The sequence below is a fragment of the Zalophus californianus genome, chromosome 8 (genome assembly GCF_009762305.2).
Source record: "Zalophus californianus isolate mZalCal1 chromosome 8, mZalCal1.pri.v2, whole genome shotgun sequence".
NCBI lineage: Eukaryota > Metazoa > Chordata > Mammalia > Carnivora > Otariidae > Zalophus > Zalophus californianus.
The window spans coordinates 125,299,075-125,319,967 of NC_045602.1; the positions used below are offsets into that span (position 1 = coordinate 125,299,075).

Genomic DNA, 20,893 nt, shown 5'->3' on the forward strand with positions numbered 1-20,893 from the left:
CTAAGGATGTAATGTATGGTGACTAACATAACATAATAAAATAAAATTTTAAAAAAAGAATGTATATTCCACAGTAATTCTGAATTCATTTTGATATGTTAGTCATTTTTTATTTGTGTTGTTCAAATCTTCTAGATCCTTACTGGGTTGGCTGTATTTTGCTTTGTTTTGTCTTCCTAGTCTATCAGTTGCTGGAAAGTAATTATCTGCTGGCCAATTATGCTTCTGGCAATGGCAGGCCAGTTTACTTGCTACCAATCCTTCCAAGAAAGCAAAATGAGATCCCTTGGGGTCTCCCAACCCCACATTTGGACATTGGTCACCTCCCAATTCTGCTTCCAGAGTGGGTTAACTCTGGGCATTGAAGGCTCACTGTGTTCCTTAATGTACCTACTTGGTTAAGAGTGTCCTATCTGCCTGGTGGCTCCAGAGTTCTTCTCAACTCCTTCTTTATGCTAATTGCTTATCAGGAAACAGTTCATTGGTTTGTCCTAAGGCAATCACCCCATGTTAGTCCAAGAGAACACTATGGACCTGTCCTCCTTCACCCATCTCAGTTATCACTCTTTCTGCACAGCATCCCTCCTCAACCCTATTCTCCACTAGACCCCCTATTTTAAGCACATCTCTGGCCCCTGACATATATGTATTTCAGGAAACTTGGGTAGAGGGGCATTTAGAGAATGAGGTCTATATATCTATCAGTCATCAACCTACTGAGTGGACTTGAGTAGGATCAGTCTCCTGTCTCCGCTTGTTTGTTTTCCTTTGTTAATTTTAGCAAATAATACTTCTGCTCTGCAGGTTTTATGGTTTTAATAACAGACTCTGAAAGGAAAAGTTAGCAAATTATACTATCCTATGGCCACAGAGCTTAATACCAAGTTCATAATCCAATACTGTCACAACTTCATCTGCTGGTGTTGGGGGCAGGAGGAAGCTAGGGTATCAACCTTTCCTTTCCTTCAAGTTCCCTTTCTTCTCCCCCCAGTCTATATTTAATCCTGTCATGGAGGAAAAAATAGCTTTCATTCTGAGTTGCCCCAATTCTTCCCTATCCCTCAAGGTGGGACTAAGCATCTCTTCTTCCAGGAAACCTGATACCATGATGAGCATAATGACCCCTCTTCATTTATACCTTAAGGTACTGACTGTATATTCCATTCATCCCTTCTTGCCATGCCCCATGCTGGTTTCTGCTTGTTTGGATAATAAGACTTAACCCTTCTTTGGGCTATATGCCAACAGATAGTCACACCTCCACTCATGAGGAGTGGTCCTTGCCACAAGCCTGAGCACAGTGTAGGTTCTCTATAACCCTATAAATGTTGCCTATCCTTTCTAGGAGTATTTACTTTGAAAATATTCCTATAAATTCCAAGTGATTGAGTAAATAATTCTAACAAATAAGGCAATGTCTGAGAGGAGAGTTTGGAAAGGTCAATGGCATTTCCTTTCAGTTCTAGACCATGGGTGCTATCACCTGTAAGGAAGATTGTACTTCCCTGGATTAGTTAAAAGGGCTGCTTATGGGAACCTACTAGAATCACAGTCCTGAAATAAGGAAAGAAAGGCTGCACTGAGAAGATCTGGGAACCCAGAGGGATGGTGTTTTCTGTAGTCATAAGACCATCACACACATAAACAGTTTTCCCCAGAGATGGTAGTCAATGAACAAAAGAGTCTAGGAATCTTGGCTAAGAAGTCGATTCTTCAGAATGGTGAGAAGGCAGGGAGATCCACTGGGAGGCAGGGGTTGGGGGCTTAGGGAAAAGGTGGAGGGAGGGGATGGTACTGGTACTATAGAAGAAGAGACAGAGGTTCTGGGTTACTGCCATAGTTTATTCTTCAGGGAAATGAGGCTGATAATATAATGGCTCAGGAAAGAGGGTTAACAAGTAAGAGAGACATCGCCCAGGACCCCTCCTCCTCCCTTCCCTTGCCTCTCAGCTGGGACAAGACGATGATACCACTGGACATCATGTAGAATTAATTTATGTCTGTATCCCAACTCTCAGTGGTGGTTGTGGGATATAAAGTAGTTTCTGCCTTGGTGCTAGGTGAAGTGTCCTCAATGAAAGTCTCTGGAAAAAATAAGGGATAGGAATTCAATGGCCACACAGTCTGATGTGAAACACATTTCTTTGAGAGTAACAGATCCACCCAAACCCTGGGGGCAGGATATTTCTGTGGTTTAGGAGATGCCCATACAAGGCTTCTCTCAGGATGTTTTAAGTCCAGTGAGCAGAGACATAACTGTCAGATCTCCTGAGGTTTGGATAAATCAGGCAGGCTTGCAGGTGGACAATGAGACCTGGGGCTGGACGAAGAGGTAGGGGTCCCAGATTGGAATTGGTACCAGGACAGGGGAGGCAAGTCTTCTTCTGTCTGTTCCCTCACAGTTACGGGCTCCATAGTCTTTGAGACTATAATGGTAAGAGATGGGTGAATATTAGATCTTACCAATTTGTCTGATATTCAAGCAGATAGTTCCACAGACAGAAAAGCAGCATTCATAGCCAAGAGCACAATTCCAGGAATATTTGCACTTTCTGTGGCATTCATAGTAGGTGGGATTCCTTGAGCATTCTCTCAGTTTTGGGTACACTAAAACTGAGAAGGAACACAGGAGTAGTGACTCCAAAAGAAGGAGAAGAGTTTTTCTCACTATTAACAGCCCCTCATTCCATTGGTTTCTCTTCTTCTTCTGGCTGCCCAGGGATCTGGGTGGCCTTTTCCATTCCTAGAGTCAATATCCAGCTCCCACTCCATAGCAAACCCGGCAACCATGAAGCCATGTCCATGGAATTGAACATCACAGGACCTGAGTCCTGAGACCCCGTTCTCAGAACAAAGAAGCCCAAGAGATCCTCTGGTCTCCTGCTCTCATTTTACAGGGTGGGAAGAACAGAGTCCCAGAGAAGAGGAGGAACTATCTTGTACTTTTCCCTGTCTGGCTGAGACAGCCTTCCAAACCTAGCTGTTCCCCCAGAAACCTTTGCCAGCAGTTATGGACCCACTACGCTCAATTCTGCTGATTTTAATTTTTTTACCCTAGTGATTCCAAACTTTCCTTGGCCAAGCACCCATTTTATTTCTCCTCCCCATGCCCAATATTCTAAAATACTCATTTCCCTAAACAAAGGGCATATTTCAAGAAATAATTAGTACCCTTTTCCCAATTTGGTGCTCATCCTTGGAGCCCCTAACTGGAGGACACGAGCTCCTGGTGGCTCAAGCTAGGCACATTCCACGCGGGCCTTGAACCCTGTGGAGCTTTCCACTTCTACGGGTCCTCCTCAACAAAAACGCCATGTAGCCACAACAGTCCCCACCACACACATAAAAACATTGTTTCTCGTAATATCAGGAGACCATCAAACTTGAGAACTGCACATTCAGGTTTCCTCAGGTATCTTGGCTTAAAAACGGAACCAGTGCTTTCCCATATGCCAGTCCCTGGTTCCTCGTTTTCTACCCCCTCTTCAGTTTGAAGCTCAACCAGAATACCTACTGAAATCTGGACGTTTAGTTACAGGCTCAGGGTTTTCTCCTATACCTCCTGTCACTGGCATGATCACCAGGCAGTAGAGTGTCAGCAGCTGGAGAACCAACCACTTCATGATGTTAACTCTGGATGTTTGAGTGTGAGCCTGGCAGGAGACCCAGGATTTTACTAGGTCCTGCAGGGGGTAGCGAAGGGCTTTGGGGTGTGGAGTTGGGAGAACACGTGACTGGTCTCTCACTGCCCATCTGGTTCTACCTCCTCTCCTCCATGCACCACTCCTCGGTTGGGCATTTTTGTCTCCTGAGGTTCTTTCCTTCTCTTATGCTTTCTACTTCTCTCATTGCACAAATGAATTCATAATTTATCACTTCTTATTCTAGAGATTTGAAAAACACAGAAAAGTACAAAGAAAACTAATAAGATTCGGTCAGTTACCCATTACCTAGAGAGAGAACAGTGTCGTTCATTTTCATAGATAGTTTTAGAACTGACTTCCCAATAGAAAATTTTAAAAGCCATTTAAGAGTATCAGTAAATGCAAGTAAATTAAAATTTAAAAATCACCAGAGACTTTTAAAAACTGATTACAAACTTTGAAGTGGAACAACTTATTCTAAGCCTGAATTTCCCCCAACATTGTCCGTGTTTCACAAGAATTAGCTCCTGAATGATACCAGCACATTTCATTTTTAAAGCATACTCCATTTACAATTTTTGTAGATACACTAATTTTATATCATTCGATTCTTTTAAGGTCCTTTTTGGGAGTGACATCAGCAAGATGCCTGAATAAGACCTCCTGCTTGAACTTGTCCCCCCCCCCCCGGCCTCGGCTCCCACACAACAATTTGTCATCCACCCCACAGACCAAAGTACCTTGGAGGAGGCTGTGGATCCAGCACCATATGCCAAGGGACCCAGGAGGAGTCTGACCCATGGGTTGGGTCATTGGCATAGAGACCTCAGTCTTAGCATGACACCCTGACGCGGCCTGAGAACTGACTCTGACCCCCCTCAGCCACAGTCCAGGAGCCACTGGAGAACACTCATTTAGACAATCACCCACAGATGACAGAGCTTTGTGGAAGTCCAGGAGTGTAAGAGAGAAGTTCCATCACACCGTGGGAGCAAAAAAAAAAAAAAAAAAAAAAAATCCAAGTGTGGACGCACTGGAGAGGTTAAAAGTAACAGTTTGACTTACCTGCAGCACACCTATCCAGATTAAAAAAAAAAAATTCTCTAAGGAACTGTGCATTCAAAAATGCCATGAACCCAGGCAAAAGAATGTATAGTCCCTGCCTCACACTTCAGTTTGTTCCATGCTCACTTTGTTTACACATATTGTGCATTATCGTTATCATCTTCCCCACGTTACTAAGTGAAAATATCTTCTACAAAAACGAAGCCTTATGAATTTGGTTGGCATGAGCCAAGGGGCCTGAAAAAGCCCACAATATTAGAAGTAAAATCGCTAGGTGTCCAGCATTTGAACAATGAACACACCCAAGTCTGACCACATAAAATGTTTTCATGATTCTTCTGTGCACAAGAAAATAAACTATGAGAGTTCTGTAGGCCCTAGAAAGCTATAGTGAGTCACCAGGGCATGGCATAATATTTTGAACGCTAGGGAAATACGTACATACATTGATAACCATGATCACTGTGAGAGGGAGTCAAGCACCGGGTTGACACAGCAAATCCTGTTGGATATCTTCAAATATCTCAAGAAGAAGGCAGTGGGCCTTGAGGTATTCTTCTGTGAAGGAGTTGAATTTCAGAGAGTCCCAAAGAGTTTCAAGAGATTTGAGAATGGTGAAAGACAGCTGAGCGCTGGCTGTTATATGCAACTAATGAATCGTTGAACACTATGTCAAAAACTAATGATGTATTATATGCTGGCTAACTGAACATAATAAAAAAATATATACACCAATGGGATCATACCCCCTGCAAAAAAAGACTGCTGAATTTAAATGCCGCAAATAAAGACAATGACTAAAAGCAAGTTTTGACTGCTTCTTTTTTTTTTTAAGATTTTATTTATTTATTTGACAGAGAGAGACAGAGCGTGAGAGGGAACACAAGCAGAGGGAGTGAGAGAGGGAGAAGCAGCCTTCCTGCGGAGCAGGGAGCCCGATGCGGGGCTTGATCCCAGAACCCTGGGATCATGACCTGAGCTGAAGGCAGACCCTTATAACGACTGAGCCACCCAGGCGCCCCTTGACTGCCTCTTAAACAGGCTTTCATAACAACCTCTTTTCAACCACATGCACATCTCCACCTTCAGGCACCTGATGGCTCAGTTCTCAGACTTTCTGTGGTTCTTTGGTTAAATCAGCTAGCTTTGTAGTCCTCACCCAGCCCGCCCCCCAAATTGGCATGAATCGGGACATATCCTCCAGGCAGTCTGATTTTCTCTTTTCTAATGAAAGAATTTGGCATCTTAGCCATCACTTTCTAGCTTTCAATGTCTTAAAGACGCTTATTTACTGTTTCCTCTCCTGTTCTCTTTGACCTTGTGTATGAATGTAGTTTTGTCTCTCTCACAACATTTTAGTCAGGCTTTAAGTGTAAGCAGAGGTAAAGAGGATAAAGGCCCCTGTAAAGATGCCCATGTGTTAGTCCCTGGAACCTGGGTGGTAATGCGGACCTGAGGAGGTAAAGGGGCTTTGCGGATGTGATGAAGGGTAGGGACCTTGAGATGGGGAGCCAGGTGGGACCAGTGTAAGTTTCCTGGCTGCAGTGGATTAGAGAGCAGCAAAAGAAGCTAAGAGCTGAAGCGTGAGGACCCAGCTGGTCCTTGCTGGCTCTGAGGATGGAGGAATGGAGCCCACGCCAAAGCATGTGAGTGGCCTCTAGAAGCTGAAAATGGCCCTCAGCCGACAGCCGGCAAGGAAACGGAGACCACATCTTCAAGGCTCTGAATTCTGGCAACAATCTGAATGAACACACACATGGATCCTTCCTCCTAGAGACCAAACGCAAAAAGGAGCCCAGCCCTGCTGACACCTGGATTGTAAGGCATGAGACCTGTGTGGGACTTCTGACCTAGGGAACTGTAAGATGATTTGTGTGGCTTAAGCTCCTAAATTTGTGATGACTTGTTACAGCAGCAGTAGAAAACAAAAGATCATATTCAAATACCCTGTTTAACACTACAACAAAAACTAATGATGTAATGTATGGTGATTAACATAACATAAAAAAAAAAACAAATACCCCGTTTAACTGGTGGTCCCATTTCTGTGTTGGGATTTCCAAACCTATCTGGGTGTTTCTGTTTCTTCCTAACCCACTCTTCCAGTATCTTCCTTCCCCCCCCCCCCCCGACAACTTTTCCCTCTCAATGAGCAATAATGGCTTTCAAAACTGTTTTGGTCCTCAGATCCATGAACATGACTCTATCCTCACTGGTTTATTTTGTGGTCCCTTTTCCCTGGGGAAAAAAAACCTCAGCTTCATGTCCTAATTTCATGGTCAAAGGGCTTGATGGGAAAACAAGGAATTGCAGAAAAAAAAACAATAACTCGATTAATATTTTTTAAAATGCTGCACCACGGTGCCATTTTTATTATTAAGGCCACAGAGTCTTCCCCCCTGCCCCTAGTTTTGAGGAATACTGTATTCCATTTTCCTCTAGTTTGGCTATGGTTGAAATTTTCTTACTTTGATTTAACTTTTTAATCTGTCTGAATTTTTTTCTTGGGTGAGGGGCATATTTAATATCTTGCTTAGACCTTGTGGGTCATGAGGTGGTGATGATCTTGGAAATGGAAACTTCATGTCAAGGACAATGGAGCAAAAAGGTGAAGGAGCCTGGATCTTCCATGGTTTTGTGTTGTCCCTAAACTTGCTCTGGATCCCTAATACCTGAATCTTCCACATGAACAAAGATGGACCTGTCTTATTTAAGCCACTGTTTTCTTTGTTGTTGCTATCATCATATAGTGGAAACTAATCCAACCTGAAATACCAGCCAAAGTGGAATTAATGTAGAATGGAGGCATAAGAAGTCTCTATTTTACTTATTTCTCATGTACTCTCTCAGGAAGCTCCTGTGGTGTGTATGTTACAAAATGAGGTCGTTAAGAAAGAGGGAGAGGTGGGATCTAGGAAACAGGCTCCCTAATCTAGGAGAGTGTGAAGTGCCACCATGATGGTGAAGGGAAGTCCCCAGGGCTTCTGGGTATGGCCCTGGAGCCCAGAAGCGCTGGCGCAGAGGCCGAGGACTTTCTGAGCCCCCACGGAGGAAAAGCAACTACTTACAGGACGCTTAGGATGAGCAGCTTCACCTAGGGGTGCATTCTTTGGCTCTACCCTCTTACTACCAGTGTGCTCCCATTTCTGTCCCAAGTAGAACGAGAAATAGAAGAGGTGACCAAAAGCGTACAATTCTGATATTCTGATTGTCAGGGAACTAACTGTCCCCCTTAAAATGACATCCTTTTCAGAATGCCCAGGATGAACTGAATAAAAGGTCTTCAGATGTTCAAAGGGAGGAAAATCGGGGAAGATGCCTTTAAATAAGAAAGTCAAAACTCCAAAGTTAAGCAACTGCTCCCCTGGGGCAACACATCATCTCTCCCTTCCACCTCTCAATGACCCAGGATTGCATTAGACAGTTTCTTACAAAGAAACAGGTTAACTTCTATTCAGTTTTCAGAGCTTCACCTGTGTCTGCTGCTTCTGTAAAAATAACCAGCTTCAAATAATCAATATGCTAAAGATGCAGAACTTGGCCTGGCAAAATTTGCTCCCCTTCATAATAGACATTTACATGGATGAGGGAAATCTCCATTTGTAAGGGTGTCCTTCTCTCTGTAAGTGAGAGGACTTTCAACTTAGGTTGAAAGAGAAGGATGGCTTTCAACCTCTAGAAACCCTTTATCAGTGGAGCCTGTGGCAGAAATCTGCGTCACAACCATACCATTGTTCACTGTGCCTTCCTGGTGACCTCCCCTAACTGGCCTTCCCCTTCCTTTCCACATCTTTTGTCTTTAGCTGAAGGTGGTATTTAAGAAGATGGCTTGGACCATTTGGGGCAGTGACTCAAGTTTTCCGGGTCTGTCCCATGTAGAGTGGAGGTACACATGTTAGTAAACTTCTGTTCCTTTTTCTCCTGCTAATCCGTCTCTTATTGCAGGGGGTCTCCGCCAAGTACCTAGAAGGATAGAGGAAAAATAGCTTTTCTTTCCCCGTAATATCCAGGATCCTCAAGTGGACAACGCTTTCCTTCCCTGGTCCTTCCACTGGGGGATCCCTCACCTCTTGTTCTTCTCTTACTTCTTTGGTCAGGAAGGAATAACCACTTTCACTCAATCGAGCTCCAAGTGCTCCTTATCCCTGAAGGTCAAGACAGAGCCCCACTCCTGAAGGATGTTTACGTGGGCCCCTGAGTCCTTGTGCCTTTTCCTTACTCTGAGCTCTAGGACACTGACCAGTGTTCTGTTAGGCCTTAGTCCCTTGCCCGCCCTTGGTCTTGGCCGTATCCCATTCTGGAACCTTTCCATGGCGTCTACAGTTGATAAGTGTGATATGCTGACTCATCCCATCTAAAAGAGAATATCTCATTCTCTGGACCAGGAAGAGGCACAGATATGCATACATTGTAGGGACTTTGTTATCTCCTCATCCAAGGGAAGTTATATTTTTAAAATGATTTTCAAGATACTAATGGTAGAAATTCAATATAATCTAGGGGAACAGTATGGGCTGGAAAGCCTGCCTGGAATGAGCAGACATCTCAGGATATGAGTACTATTACCCAGGTAAAACTACCAGGCAAACAAAACAGGTGGGAGTGAGCAGATACGGAGATTGCAGAAGGAGGAATCATTCTGGAAGCTCAGAGTGCCCACCTTGAGGGCAGGAATGCCTTCTCTCATGCTGGGAGGGGAGGTTGCTTGTTCCATTAGACAGTGATGTGGAGGCAGGGTCTTGGGTCTTGCAGAGGAGTTTGGCTTTGCATAAGTATACAGTTCAGAGACCACCATGAGTTCACCAAAGCCTGCTTCCTGTTGTCCTTGGGCATACAGCTAGACTGTATTTCCCAGTCTCCTTTGCAAATAAGGCAACCCTCTGACTACATTAGGGCAAAGAGAGTGTGGGTGGAAACAGAGCTCCACTTCTAGGCCTGGCCATTAAAACCCTTCTGTAGGAGCCTCCATGCTGCCCGTTCTTCTCCCATCTGCTGGCTGGATGCGGTGGAGTCCCTGGGAGAGGATGAGTTATAGAGAGAAGAATTCAGGGTCCTTGACTCATGCATGGCATGGGGGTCGTTCACCGACCACCCGCAGTGAAATGTATTGTGAATGAGAATAAACTTTTACTGTTTCGTGAGGTTTTTATAAATCTCTGCACTTTTTGCTACAGATGTGAGTCTATTGACTAATATATAGGTCTAACAGGGAAGGCAGAGTTGGATGGGAACAACTGTTGGTCACCGTAAAGACAGAAAGGAACCACAGGAATGGAGTATGAGACAATGCAGAGCCCTCAGGTTGGTTATCAGTTTATTTGGCAGAGACTTGAGCTTTCTCAGGATAGAAAGATCAAGGGGATAATGAAGGGTCCTCAGCCAGGCAAGTGAATAACCAAACAGGGGTCCAAGAGGCACTCTTCTTACTTCTTAGACTACATAGTCATCCTCTAGCCCACACTAGTGGTGTGCCAGCTGGAACCTAGGGGTTTAGCATGGATTTAAAGGGTTCTCTGGAAGAGACAAGTCAAGTGGTTAAAAGTCAGGGAACCCTGGGAACCTCCATTCCCAAACTTAATAGCACCCCGATTCCTGTCCATGGGAACGGAAATTTTTTTTTTCTGTACTATCAGGAGTTACCCATTTTAAACAATTTCTCCCAAGAGATTTGCCAACTGGGCAGATAGGTGGAGGTGGGGACTCTTTGGGCCTGCCTGAGACAAGGAGCCAATGGAGACGCCAGACCAAGGAGGCAATAGTCATGGCCTTGGACAAAAGAGGGATGAACAAACTGATGGGTGAGCCTTTGGGGGAACTGAATGAAAACAAAGGATGGAAAGTGGAGCCCCCCCCCAACATAGGTGTCTTGGGTTTTTTGCCCTGAATGGCAGCTAGGTATGGAGCTAGGAGGACATTGCCTTATCTTGCCTGGTTCTTTGAGCAGGATTTGGGTATATCTATTCTCTATCTCTATCTATATTCTCTGTCACAGCTTCTGACCGGTAGTGAGGAAGCATGTCCATGCCCGAACTTCCCACTCGAACCAACTCACCTATTGTCCAAGCAGATGTTTCCACAGAAGGTCCAACAGCATGTATGATTGGGTGAAAAACACTCCTGTAATTTAGTGCACCTCTTCTCACAACACTTTAACAAAGCCCGTACCCCGCACTGCTCAATGACTGTTCTTCCAGCTGGAACTGAGATGGTAGATGTTGGCAGATCCATCCACCATCAACTTAGAGAAGAAACCCTTCTCAATTTAATAATCCCTGAGCTCTGAAACATGAGCTCAAAGTCACAAACAAAATATTTCTCCGCATTTTAAGAAAAACCTTTCCTTGAATTCAAGCTGTGTCTTTTCACAGGAGACCCTTCTTACGTCACATGCCTTCCCTCTTTCCACATGTCCCCACAGAACTGCAGGCCTTTGGGCCCTCCCCAAGCTCCCTAAGGATAGGACCCAGGACAACCTCACCATCTATGGCACCACCTCACCAAGTCTATTCTCACCGGGACTTGGGATTTCAGGGATGGCAATATTGTCTAGCTCCACTTTCCATACCCAATTTACAGAATGGAAAACTGAGCTGGGGGAGAATGGGTACCTATTCTTCCCCTTGTCTATTTGTTTCCATACTCATACCCGCTAAGCACTCAGCCTCTCCCCAAATTCCATCTCTTTCACTGGCCCGTAACCCTCCCTTCATTATCCCCATTTAATCATCTGACCCCAAACTTTGACTCCTAAGGATCCGTTTTTTTGTCTTTTCCCCTTTTTCATATTCTAAAAGATTCTTCCCTTCCAAGTAAATAATATTGCCCTTCTGGTATTCATCTAAGGCACAGAGATCTGAAAATATGGGCTCAAAGGAAAGCCCTGTGTTGGTGTTTCCCCTGTCTAAGGTAACCTAACGTTGGAAAATATCATTTCTTGCTAGCTTATGGGATGGACTTATAGATTAAGCTATGTTCCCTTTCTGTATACCCATTATTGTTGTCAGAGCTCAGAGCGGGAGCAGGGAGGGGCACCAAATTGGGAACACCCAACAGAAATTTTTCTTGGATGTCTCTGCTTTAAGGAGCGTTGTGATCCAGGAAAGGTGGTCCCAGAATCACTTACACTAGACATCCCAGGCTTGGGCAGAGCCCCCTCCTCTCGTGTCATACCACCTACAAAAAGTCTCATTCTTGAGGCCTCCCAGCACAAGCAGAAGCATCACAACCCCATAGATGAGCATGCTGAGTAGGAGAACCCAGGGCTTCATGGTCGTCTCTCCGTATGTTTGGGTTGAGTTCTGGCAGAAGACAGGTCTTCTCCCAATGCCGCTATAGGTGGAACAGGAATTAAGGTGAATAGGGTCAGAGAGAGAGAGAGAGAAAGTGCCTGTGAATATTGGATTATTCTTTCCCCTTCTTTTGCTTTTCACCCTCTGGCACCTAACAACATGTCAAGCTAGCCATTGGCTTCCTCAGGCTACTTCCCCCTCTCAAATTACATGCCACTTCCTTTGCAAATTTATTTCTTTTGAGAATGCATTGCTTTTTTTCTGATTAAAAAGCAATAAATCTTCAGCTTGTATAATTTGTCAAAAACAAAAATGAAACACGTAAAGGAAGTGGATAAGCATTAGGAATTCTACCCCTAAGGGATAACCGGTATATGCATGTCCCTTTTTGTTGTACTCATTATATTTAGGAACTTGGAATAATAGAACACATCAAGTGTCCTGATTTGTTTACTTAGTAACATATGTAATAGGATAATATAATGGAATTGTTAGTCCAGGCCCTAAGTCAGAGTACCAGAGTGATTCCAGAGTGAGTTATGTGAGATGGGTTACTACGTAGGACTTGAGAAAGTTGATGGTCAAGAACTGGTCAGGGGACTCTTACACCTTTCATCTAAATAGATGATCCAAAGTTGAATGAATTGTAGAGAGGGTTTTGAAGATTCTATTGCAAAAAAGCTCTGTTTGAGGAAGTGGGGAAGCTGTCTTCTAATTCCAAGTTGAGATAAAAAGCTTTGTGGATACTACTCATGGAGCTTACTGTGTGTCTCCAGAAATCTGTAAGGATCCTGTAGACCTGAGTCATGACTGAAGGCTCTAAATTGGCCTTTAGTACCAAAGAAGAGAGCAGCAGTTGGGGCACATCTGAATTGTAAATGGCCAGATGCCATTTTCTGTCTGCAGTGAACCCTTGACATCTCCCATGAAAGAGTGCCAGAAGCACCAAGCCAGCTTATGAGAGTACATACTGTGTGAGAGCTGTCCTATTCCCACTTACTGGTTCTTCCTGCCTCTACTACCTAGGAGACAGAAACTTTTTTTTTTTTAGATTTTGTTTGTTTATTTGACAGAGAGAGAGAGAGAGAGAGAGAACAGCAGAGGGAGAGGGAGAAGCAGACTCCCCGCTGAGCAGGGAGCCCAGTGTGGGACTCGATCCCAGGACCCTGGGATCATGACCTGAGCCTAAGGCCGACACTTAACTGACTGAGCCACCCAGGCGCCCTGGATACCCAGTTCTTGAGCCTGGCTCAGAGTGTTCTTGTGATCCTCTGAAGGCAGCAGTCCATAACAAGGCAGATGAGCAATGCAGATGCTCTGTCATCCACTTACAGGTGGCGATACGAGGTAGGAGGTAGCTGGGTGAAGGTGAGCATGCACTGGGGTGGGCTGGAGTCCTGGACACTGCCTTTGCACAAAGAAGGAGGAAGACTGGTGCACACTGACAGAAACACTGTAAATCCAAAGCCATGGGTGCCATGAAGCTCTTTATTTATATCTAAAAATATCATTCTAGATCTAAGTTTTCCGGAACTTTGAGATATGTTCAATGAAAAAAGGTCTCACTCTTAGTCCAGTTTTCTGAGTTCCTCCCTTAAAGGGTGCTTAGGATCCTGGGCATGCCCAATGCCCTTCTTGGCACACTTCAGGTACACCAATTGAGCCAGAGAAGAGAAATATAATCACGCCCAGGCTGGGTACCACTCACATACAGAATTCTGGGTGAATTCTTTGGTCATCTTGAGATAGAGTGTAGGACAATGACAAGGCCCCTAGGCATCACAAAGACACAGAAGGACAGCTCCCCTCAGAATTCAGGATCCTGGGGCTTTCCAGATAATGTTAAAGAGGAGAAAGTTTTGGACTTAGAGTCAGGAATACTGGTACCTTGTTTCATGTCTGCCCCTTTTGGACTTAAAGTCAGGAATAGTGGTACCTTGTTTCATGTCTGCCCCTTTTACCAGAATACTGGTACCTTGTTTCATGTCCACCCCACATTCCAAGGGCTCAGACAGGTGTGTCACCTCTGTCTCAATTTTCTTATAAGAACACCCAGGACAATAATCTCCAACTCGCAGGAATAGTGTTGACACCACCTGGTCAGGGAACTCATCCAAACAAGCCACAGATTAAAGCTCCTGCCTCCAGACTCTTACCCACACTTACCTCTCAAGGTGTTGAGTTGAGTATGTGCAGTAACTGGCTGACAGCTCTTTTATGTGGCCTCTTCTTCCTTGGGGAGGGGGAGAGGAGGTTGTGGCCTGGGACCAGGGCCAGAGGAGCAGAAAAACAATGTTCAAAGGCCTAGAACCTAATGGTGATTTGGGCTGTGCCAGATCTGTAAGTTCTGCCTGGGAACTACATGTTGGCCATATCACAGACTCTTTCCTTTGATACTCTCCCATTCCAAAGTATTGGATTTTCCTTGATATGAGCAGTACGTCCTCCTAAGCTAGGAGGAGCACTGTGTACCTTATCGCAGTTCCAGCCACCCAAATAGACCCAAGTCTTGAGTCTATCTGACGCCTTTGAGTCTGTCCATAGGTACACTGAAGGGTCGTTTGTGTGTCTATTTGCCTTGGACTTGCTCTGTGCTAATAAGGTCCCACTCAACACCTTCTCTGTATTGATTCTCTTCTGCTAATTAAAGCATAACACCATCTCCCACCAAATGCCCTGGGGGTTTTATGTGGATAAAAAGAGACTGAATAGGAAGGACTTCAGGAAAGACAGAGGACCACCTAGCACATGACGGAAGTGAAGTGATCGAATCTAGCAACAACATCTTGGCACAAGTTTGTGAGTTGAGGGCTGGGGGGATTTGCCCACCCAATATCAGAGAGGAGCTACCATACCTATGTTTTGGAGCTTATTAGGAAAAAAGAAGAGTCAAGTGGGCAAGGGCAAGGGCTCCCAAGGAACAGACCTCCTTCTTCCAAACTCTATGTCCAGGAATATTTCTTACACTGACTGAAGACGTCCATGTACAGTGATTTTTTTCCCCCAGGATACGTCGGATGCACTGAGCATCAGGAAATGTATGTCAGGATTCTGGAGACTTGGCTCAGGAGAGTGGACTGTATAGAGACAAAAGGTAGAATTCGGGGACCTGGGTACAAATGTGTGGGAGCAAACGGAAGGGAAATTTGATGGGAGCTGCAAATGGTGCCACACCTAAAATGACTGAATTGTGGATTCCCAAGTCCTCACTTTCTATGGCTGGAAAATGATGTTCCGGGCAGGGCAGTCACAGCCCTGCCCTGCGTCTGGCTCAGAGGTTGGGGTTCCCTAGTGGGCTGTTTGAGGAGCACAGTCACTGAGAGTGCCAAGGAGGTCCCTCCCAGGATTCCTGCCGTACTTGGTTCTGGGTCATTCAGATGGGTCTGCAACAAAGCTGTGTCGAATTTATGAAAACAGCAGGCCTTTGCTCTTGCTTTCGCTCTCTGTATATTTTATACAAACAGACACACACATATACATATATATACACATACACATATACACACATACATATATATATACATAATATACATACCTATACACACCTATATATGTATATACACACATACATGTATAGATACACAATACACACACACACACACACACACACATATATATACAGAAAGGCGTATATATGCATTAGATATGTATATATAAATGTCCATATATGGATATGGATTTATGTATACATATACACAAATTATTATGTATATGTACATATTATATATGATTATATGTATACATATACACATATATTACACATATATAAGTACCTGCACCTGTATTTTTGACCTGTAATGTGCCTATGTGTTCTTCTAAAACTGTGAGTTTGTATTGTTGGTGTCTGCTCTCATAGTCCCCATTCCTGAGCTCTCCAGTGTTCCTAGTGATTGCTTACTCCACAGGTATTTGTATTTTTTAAAAAGATTTATCTATTTCTCTGAGAGATGACAGACCAAGCAGGGGAAGGGCCAGAGGCAGAGGGAGAGAATCCCAAGACTCCCTGCTGATCATGAGCCTGAGGTGGGCCCTATCTCAGGACCCCGAGATCATGATGTGAGCCGAAAGCAAGAGTCCACGGAGTCAAGTGGGAAGAACTCCAGCAGGTAGGCAGGTGGGCCTTGCTGGAGGCAGGTGTGCAGTGTCACACTCCAGTCCAGTGCTTCCTGCTGGGCATCAGGGAAGGATTGCCCAGAGCAGAATACCTGCCTCTCTCAAGCTAGAGCCTCTGGCCCACCTGAAAAGCGCCTCAGGACTCCTGGTATTAGAGGACCTTATCCACCTCTCTGGGACCTTCCCTTGGATCAGGAGACCTTAGGAAAGAGATTATGATCAAGCAGCAGCACAGACATCATCAGACACAGGTGGGCGGTGAGAGCATGCTCTGCAGGAGCTCTGACTTGGTGCTTCCTCACATAGCCTGACTCTACTAGCATCTTCCCATTGCTTGGCCATGCCCCAAACACCCTGGGAGAGACTATTAAGAGATGCAAGGTTACCTGCCAGGGCCCACATAAGGAGTGACCTCCCATGTCTACAACCAGTGCTCCCTACCATGTAGGTACACCATGCTGCCGGCTGACCTATTCTTTGCCACTGGCATGAGCACCTCGGACCATGAATTCTACTGGAAGCAGCTGGTCTTCTCCATTGTGATAATGTGGTGTCCTGGCCTGTGTTCCACAGAGCTCCCTGGACACTCACTCTACCTGCCCCCATGGACTCAGAGGTTACACCTAGAATGCTTTGACTGGAGGAGTGCTTGCCTGGCTAGCACTCCATGTTCTGTCCTATGGAACAGCTGTGTGCCCCTCTGGTAGGTCGAGTGGAGGAGTGGGGACCCCTGCAAGGCCTTGACTCTCATGGAGGCAGAGGAGGGAGCAAAAGTAAATTATGCCATGACCTGGGTGTCCAAAAAGCCAAGTCCCAACCTGCAGAGAATTGTTGATCAGGCTGGTCTCTCTGTGACAAACACATGGCCTCATGGTTGTCATGGCTTCTGCAATAATTGTTCTCTTCTCATGCTCCAGCCATGCTCCTTCTTTATGTTAGTGCAGTTGGGAGGACTCTAGAAGTATCTTCTGCATCTCATACACCATGATGATGATCAATTCCTGCCTCATTTCCATCCTTTGGCTGCCCCCCATGCTCACAAGTGGGTCTATACTGATGTGTGCACCCACAAATGTGTCCCACCGCTGCCTCTGGTAGTAGTTTGTGTCATAACAAACCCAGGGTGCTTAATTAAGGAACTATAGGAACTTATCTGGAATGCAAGTGTTGGGTTTAGGTGCTGAGCAAACCAGAGCTCCAGACAAACACCCTCCTCTAGTCATACCATGACCCTTCATTCTCTTTTGCCTTGAGCATGTCCCTTAACTTCCCTCGGATTGGTTTTCTTCATTGAAAAGGGACAGTAATCTGAAACTCACAAGGAGAATGGTGGGGGGATGTGGTGTGGGTGAGTTAAGTTTAAGAAGAGGCCTTCCTGGGGGCCTCCTACACTGTGGCGAGGGTCTAGTCTCCACCTGCCTCATGTTTAACTTGGCTCTTATGACTCCAGGCTGAGGAATGTTCTGGTTAACATTGGAAGATACCACACATGAGCAGTTTCTCCCCTGGGAGTACTGGTTCAGTGAACAGATCAACAATGAGGCTGGGCCTTGGGGACCTGGCAGGGGTGCTGGGGCCAACAGGAGAGAGAATAGAGAAGAATGACAAGGGAGAGGGATCAGAGACCTAGACCCAGAGAAGGGGCACTCAGGGTCTGCACTAGGTACTCAATGATCACAAGCACTGGGACTAAAATAGGCAGGTCTGTGGACATTTGTTCTGGTTTATTTGACAGGAACAAACAGTTCAAGCTGGTGGAAGGGTGCATTCCTGTTCATATCCTCTTGCCTGTGTTCTGAGGTCCTCATGCCTTGGTGTGACTAGAACAGCTCAGCCCCCTCATCTGTTCAGCAGGCTCATGCAAATATTCCCGCAGAAGGTTGAACAGCATATGTTATTTGCTTGACAATCTTGGTAATATTCACATGGGCGTCTGCACATGTATATGTTGGTATGCTTTTCACAGACCTTGATTTCTTTGATCAGCTCCATTTCTGAAAAAGAACAGGAACAGGGTCAGTGCAACCAGATCGTTGCCTCTCCCAAAGACCCCAGAACTCAGGTCCCACAGATGACACTCTTGGACTTTTCAGGGAACTCACTTTCTGCCCTTCACTCAATCCTGGTGATTGGTAGTGCCTTAAATCCTGTATCCCCCCGTTTTCCCCCAACAGATCTCAATACTTGGCCTTCCTGGACCCTCTGCATACTCTGCAGCCAGGACTCTGTCTCCCATGTTACTCATGGCCTTGGTGATGCCCCCCATAGAATCTACACTCTGAGAACTCAGCAGAGACTGAGACATCCTGCAGATCCTCCCCACTCTCCAGAATTTGCAGGGCCCAGAGAGGAAGATGACTTCCCACCTTGCCCCCTCTTTCCTGTCACAGTCACTTTCTCCAGGACCCTTGCCTCTTCCCAGAAAATACCACTTGCAGTATTTCCCTTCCACTGCCACCAACCTGGTCCCTCTGATGATAACTTTGACTTGACCCTGTACACACCAAAACTTGCTTTCCCATGGTCCTTTCATTCTACACCTACTCCCACCAACATTTCTGGATGTAACGTGTCACATGTGTGCAGAAATCTAAGAATAGTTGTTTGGTTTCCCCATGTTCTCAGCCCGTGTTGTACCTTTCACTACTCTATGTACCGTTTGTGTCTGGGTATTTGGAATGGAGAATCAAAAGACGTAGTTTCCCGCACCACCCCCATCACTATTCCCAGGGCTGGGTAAAGGGGTCAGAGGGCCATGGTTTGGGAGGACCCAGAGTCTTCATAGTGCTGTGGTCTGAGCAGGATGTGCTGAAAGGTTCCAATTCCCAGGTCCTCCTCAGAAAGGACACAGTCCTTCCTGGCCCCCTTCCCCTCCCTCTCCCCTAGTCCATCACCTACTCTGCATCGTCTTCGGTTTCCGGTACCCTCCCTGGGCCTGCAGCAGCACACAGAGGAGCAGGATGAGCAGCAGAGCCTGGCTTGGCATGACTCTGGGCAGAGTGGAGAGCGCTCAGTCTGGCACAGACTTCCCTGGAGAGCTGAGTGGTTATCCTGGGCTCCTCCCTGCTTCCACTGGCCAAACAAGGAGCCCTGTTTTCTCTCCTTTGCCTGCCCTTACTACAACCTGTTTTCTGTGGGACTTGGGCTTCTGCAGAGGATTCCTGCTCTCACATGACTAATCCCCTCTTTTGCAAACATTTTTTTCCTACTTTTTAATTTTAAGATAATTTACAGAAAAAGAAAAAAGTATAATTTTTAAAAAAATTATGGTAATCTAAGTGTAGAGAGTTAACATGTGTCTTTTTATTACCATTCTATTTTTTTCTTTGCAAATTTAATATAAGCAATTTATTGTTTTCTCACATTTGGAATCACCCACCTGTTGTTACCCATCTTGTTTCACCCTCATTTAACGAGGTAAATATTTCACAATGTGGTTTTACATAATCACAAACGTCTCACTTAAAATAACTGGGTATTAATGGAATATTATGCAGCCATCAAAAGGAATGAGATCTTGCCATTTGCAACGACGTGGATAGAACTGGAGGGTGTTATGCTGAGTGAAATAAGTCAATCAGAGAAAGACATGTATCATATGACCTCACTGATATGAGGAATTCTTAATCTCAGGAAACAAACTGAGTGTTGCTGGAGTGGTGGGGGGTGGGAGGGATGGGGTGGCTGGGTGATAGACATTGGGGAGGGTATGTGCTATGGTGAGCGCTGTGAATTGTGCAAGACTGTTGAATCACAGATCTGTTCCTCTGAAACAAATAATGCAACATATGTTAAGAAAAAAGAAAAAGAAGAAGATAGCAGGAGGGGAAGAATGAAGGGGAGTAAATCGGAGGGGGAGACGAACCATGAGAGACGATGGACTCTGAAAAACAAACTGAGGGTTCTAGAGGGGAGGGGGTGGGGGGATGGGTTAGCCTAGTGATGGCTATTAAAGAGGGCACATTCTGCATGGAGCACTGGGTGTTATGAACAAACAATGAATCATGGAACACTACACCAAAACAAATGATGTGATATATGGTGATTAACATAACAATAAAAAATTTAAAAAAAATAAAGTCTTAAAAAAAGAAAAAAAAAATAGATCCAGAATCTGACCACTTGCTACCACATCTTCGGCTGCCACCCCAATCTGGGGAGCCGTCTTCTCACCTGGGGTTTCAAAGAACAAGCCTAACTCTCTCTTACATCACATGAGATGCTGAGGCATTCCATTCCTCCACAGCCTACCAAAGGTAGTCACAGTAGAGTGAACCAAGTCACAGAAAGAGATACTAGTTTTGAAGGGAGGGGAAAGGTGTTTGAAGGGTGTGAGACGGGTTGGAGTTTGAGGGAACTCACACCTACTCTTGTTTTAGTCAAGAATGGACAGTGCCCACTTTTCCCTTTCAAGGACTGTATGGTGTGTCCAGCTTCATGTAAGTGACTCCGATTGCCCCAAACATGACAATGTTGTGAATCCATGTGTGGCTTTGTTTGTGCCAAGGCCTGGACAGGTGAGGAGTGTGGATATTCCTCCCAAAGTCTCCAGGGCATATGTTAAGGATGCCATGTTGTCCCATCAAATAGGGATATCCCTTTGGTTGACCTTAGATATCTCTTAGGAATTTGTCCTTTTTTAATGCCCAATCACTGCTCTCGTGTTGTCCTCTTGATTTCAGGAAACTATTGTGCTAAGTCTTCAAAGCCAACCATGCACATTATCCCTCCCTATTTTTTCCCCATGAGACCTTATTTATTCTGAGTCTCATTCTTCACTGA

General features: G+C 45.2%; 3 protein-coding genes across 3 annotated transcripts; all 3 read right to left on the reverse strand.

The window, feature by feature from the left end:
- Positions 1 to 1,989: 1,989 nt before the first annotated feature.
- Positions 1,990 to 3,623, reverse strand: LOC113938506 (WAP four-disulfide core domain protein 10A-like). Its single transcript, XM_027623888.2, has 3 exons — positions 3,515 to 3,623; positions 2,464 to 2,613; positions 1,990 to 2,084 (listed from the first exon to the last, which is right to left on the reverse strand). Exons 1-3 carry the CDS (start codon positions 3,621 to 3,623, stop codon positions 1,990 to 1,992), a joined length of 354 nt encoding a protein of 117 aa, XP_027479689.2.
- A 6,568-nt stretch (positions 3,624 to 10,191) lies between these two features.
- LOC113938507 (protein WFDC9) lies at positions 10,192 to 11,977 on the reverse strand. The gene is made up of 3 exons (XM_027623889.1): positions 11,887 to 11,977; positions 10,762 to 10,909; positions 10,192 to 10,222 (listed from the first exon to the last, which is right to left on the reverse strand). The coding sequence occupies exons 1-3, from the start codon at positions 11,975 to 11,977 to the stop codon at positions 10,192 to 10,194; spliced, it is 270 nt and encodes an 89-aa protein (XP_027479690.1).
- Positions 11,978 to 17,950: 5,973 nt separating this feature from the next.
- On the reverse strand, positions 17,951 to 19,097 carry LOC113938508 (WAP four-disulfide core domain protein 10A-like). Its single transcript, XM_027623890.1, has 2 exons — positions 19,010 to 19,097; positions 17,951 to 18,105 (listed from the first exon to the last, which is right to left on the reverse strand). Exons 1-2 carry the CDS (start codon positions 19,095 to 19,097, stop codon positions 17,951 to 17,953), a joined length of 243 nt encoding a protein of 80 aa, XP_027479691.1.
- Between the last annotated feature and the right edge of the window lie 1,796 nt (positions 19,098 to 20,893).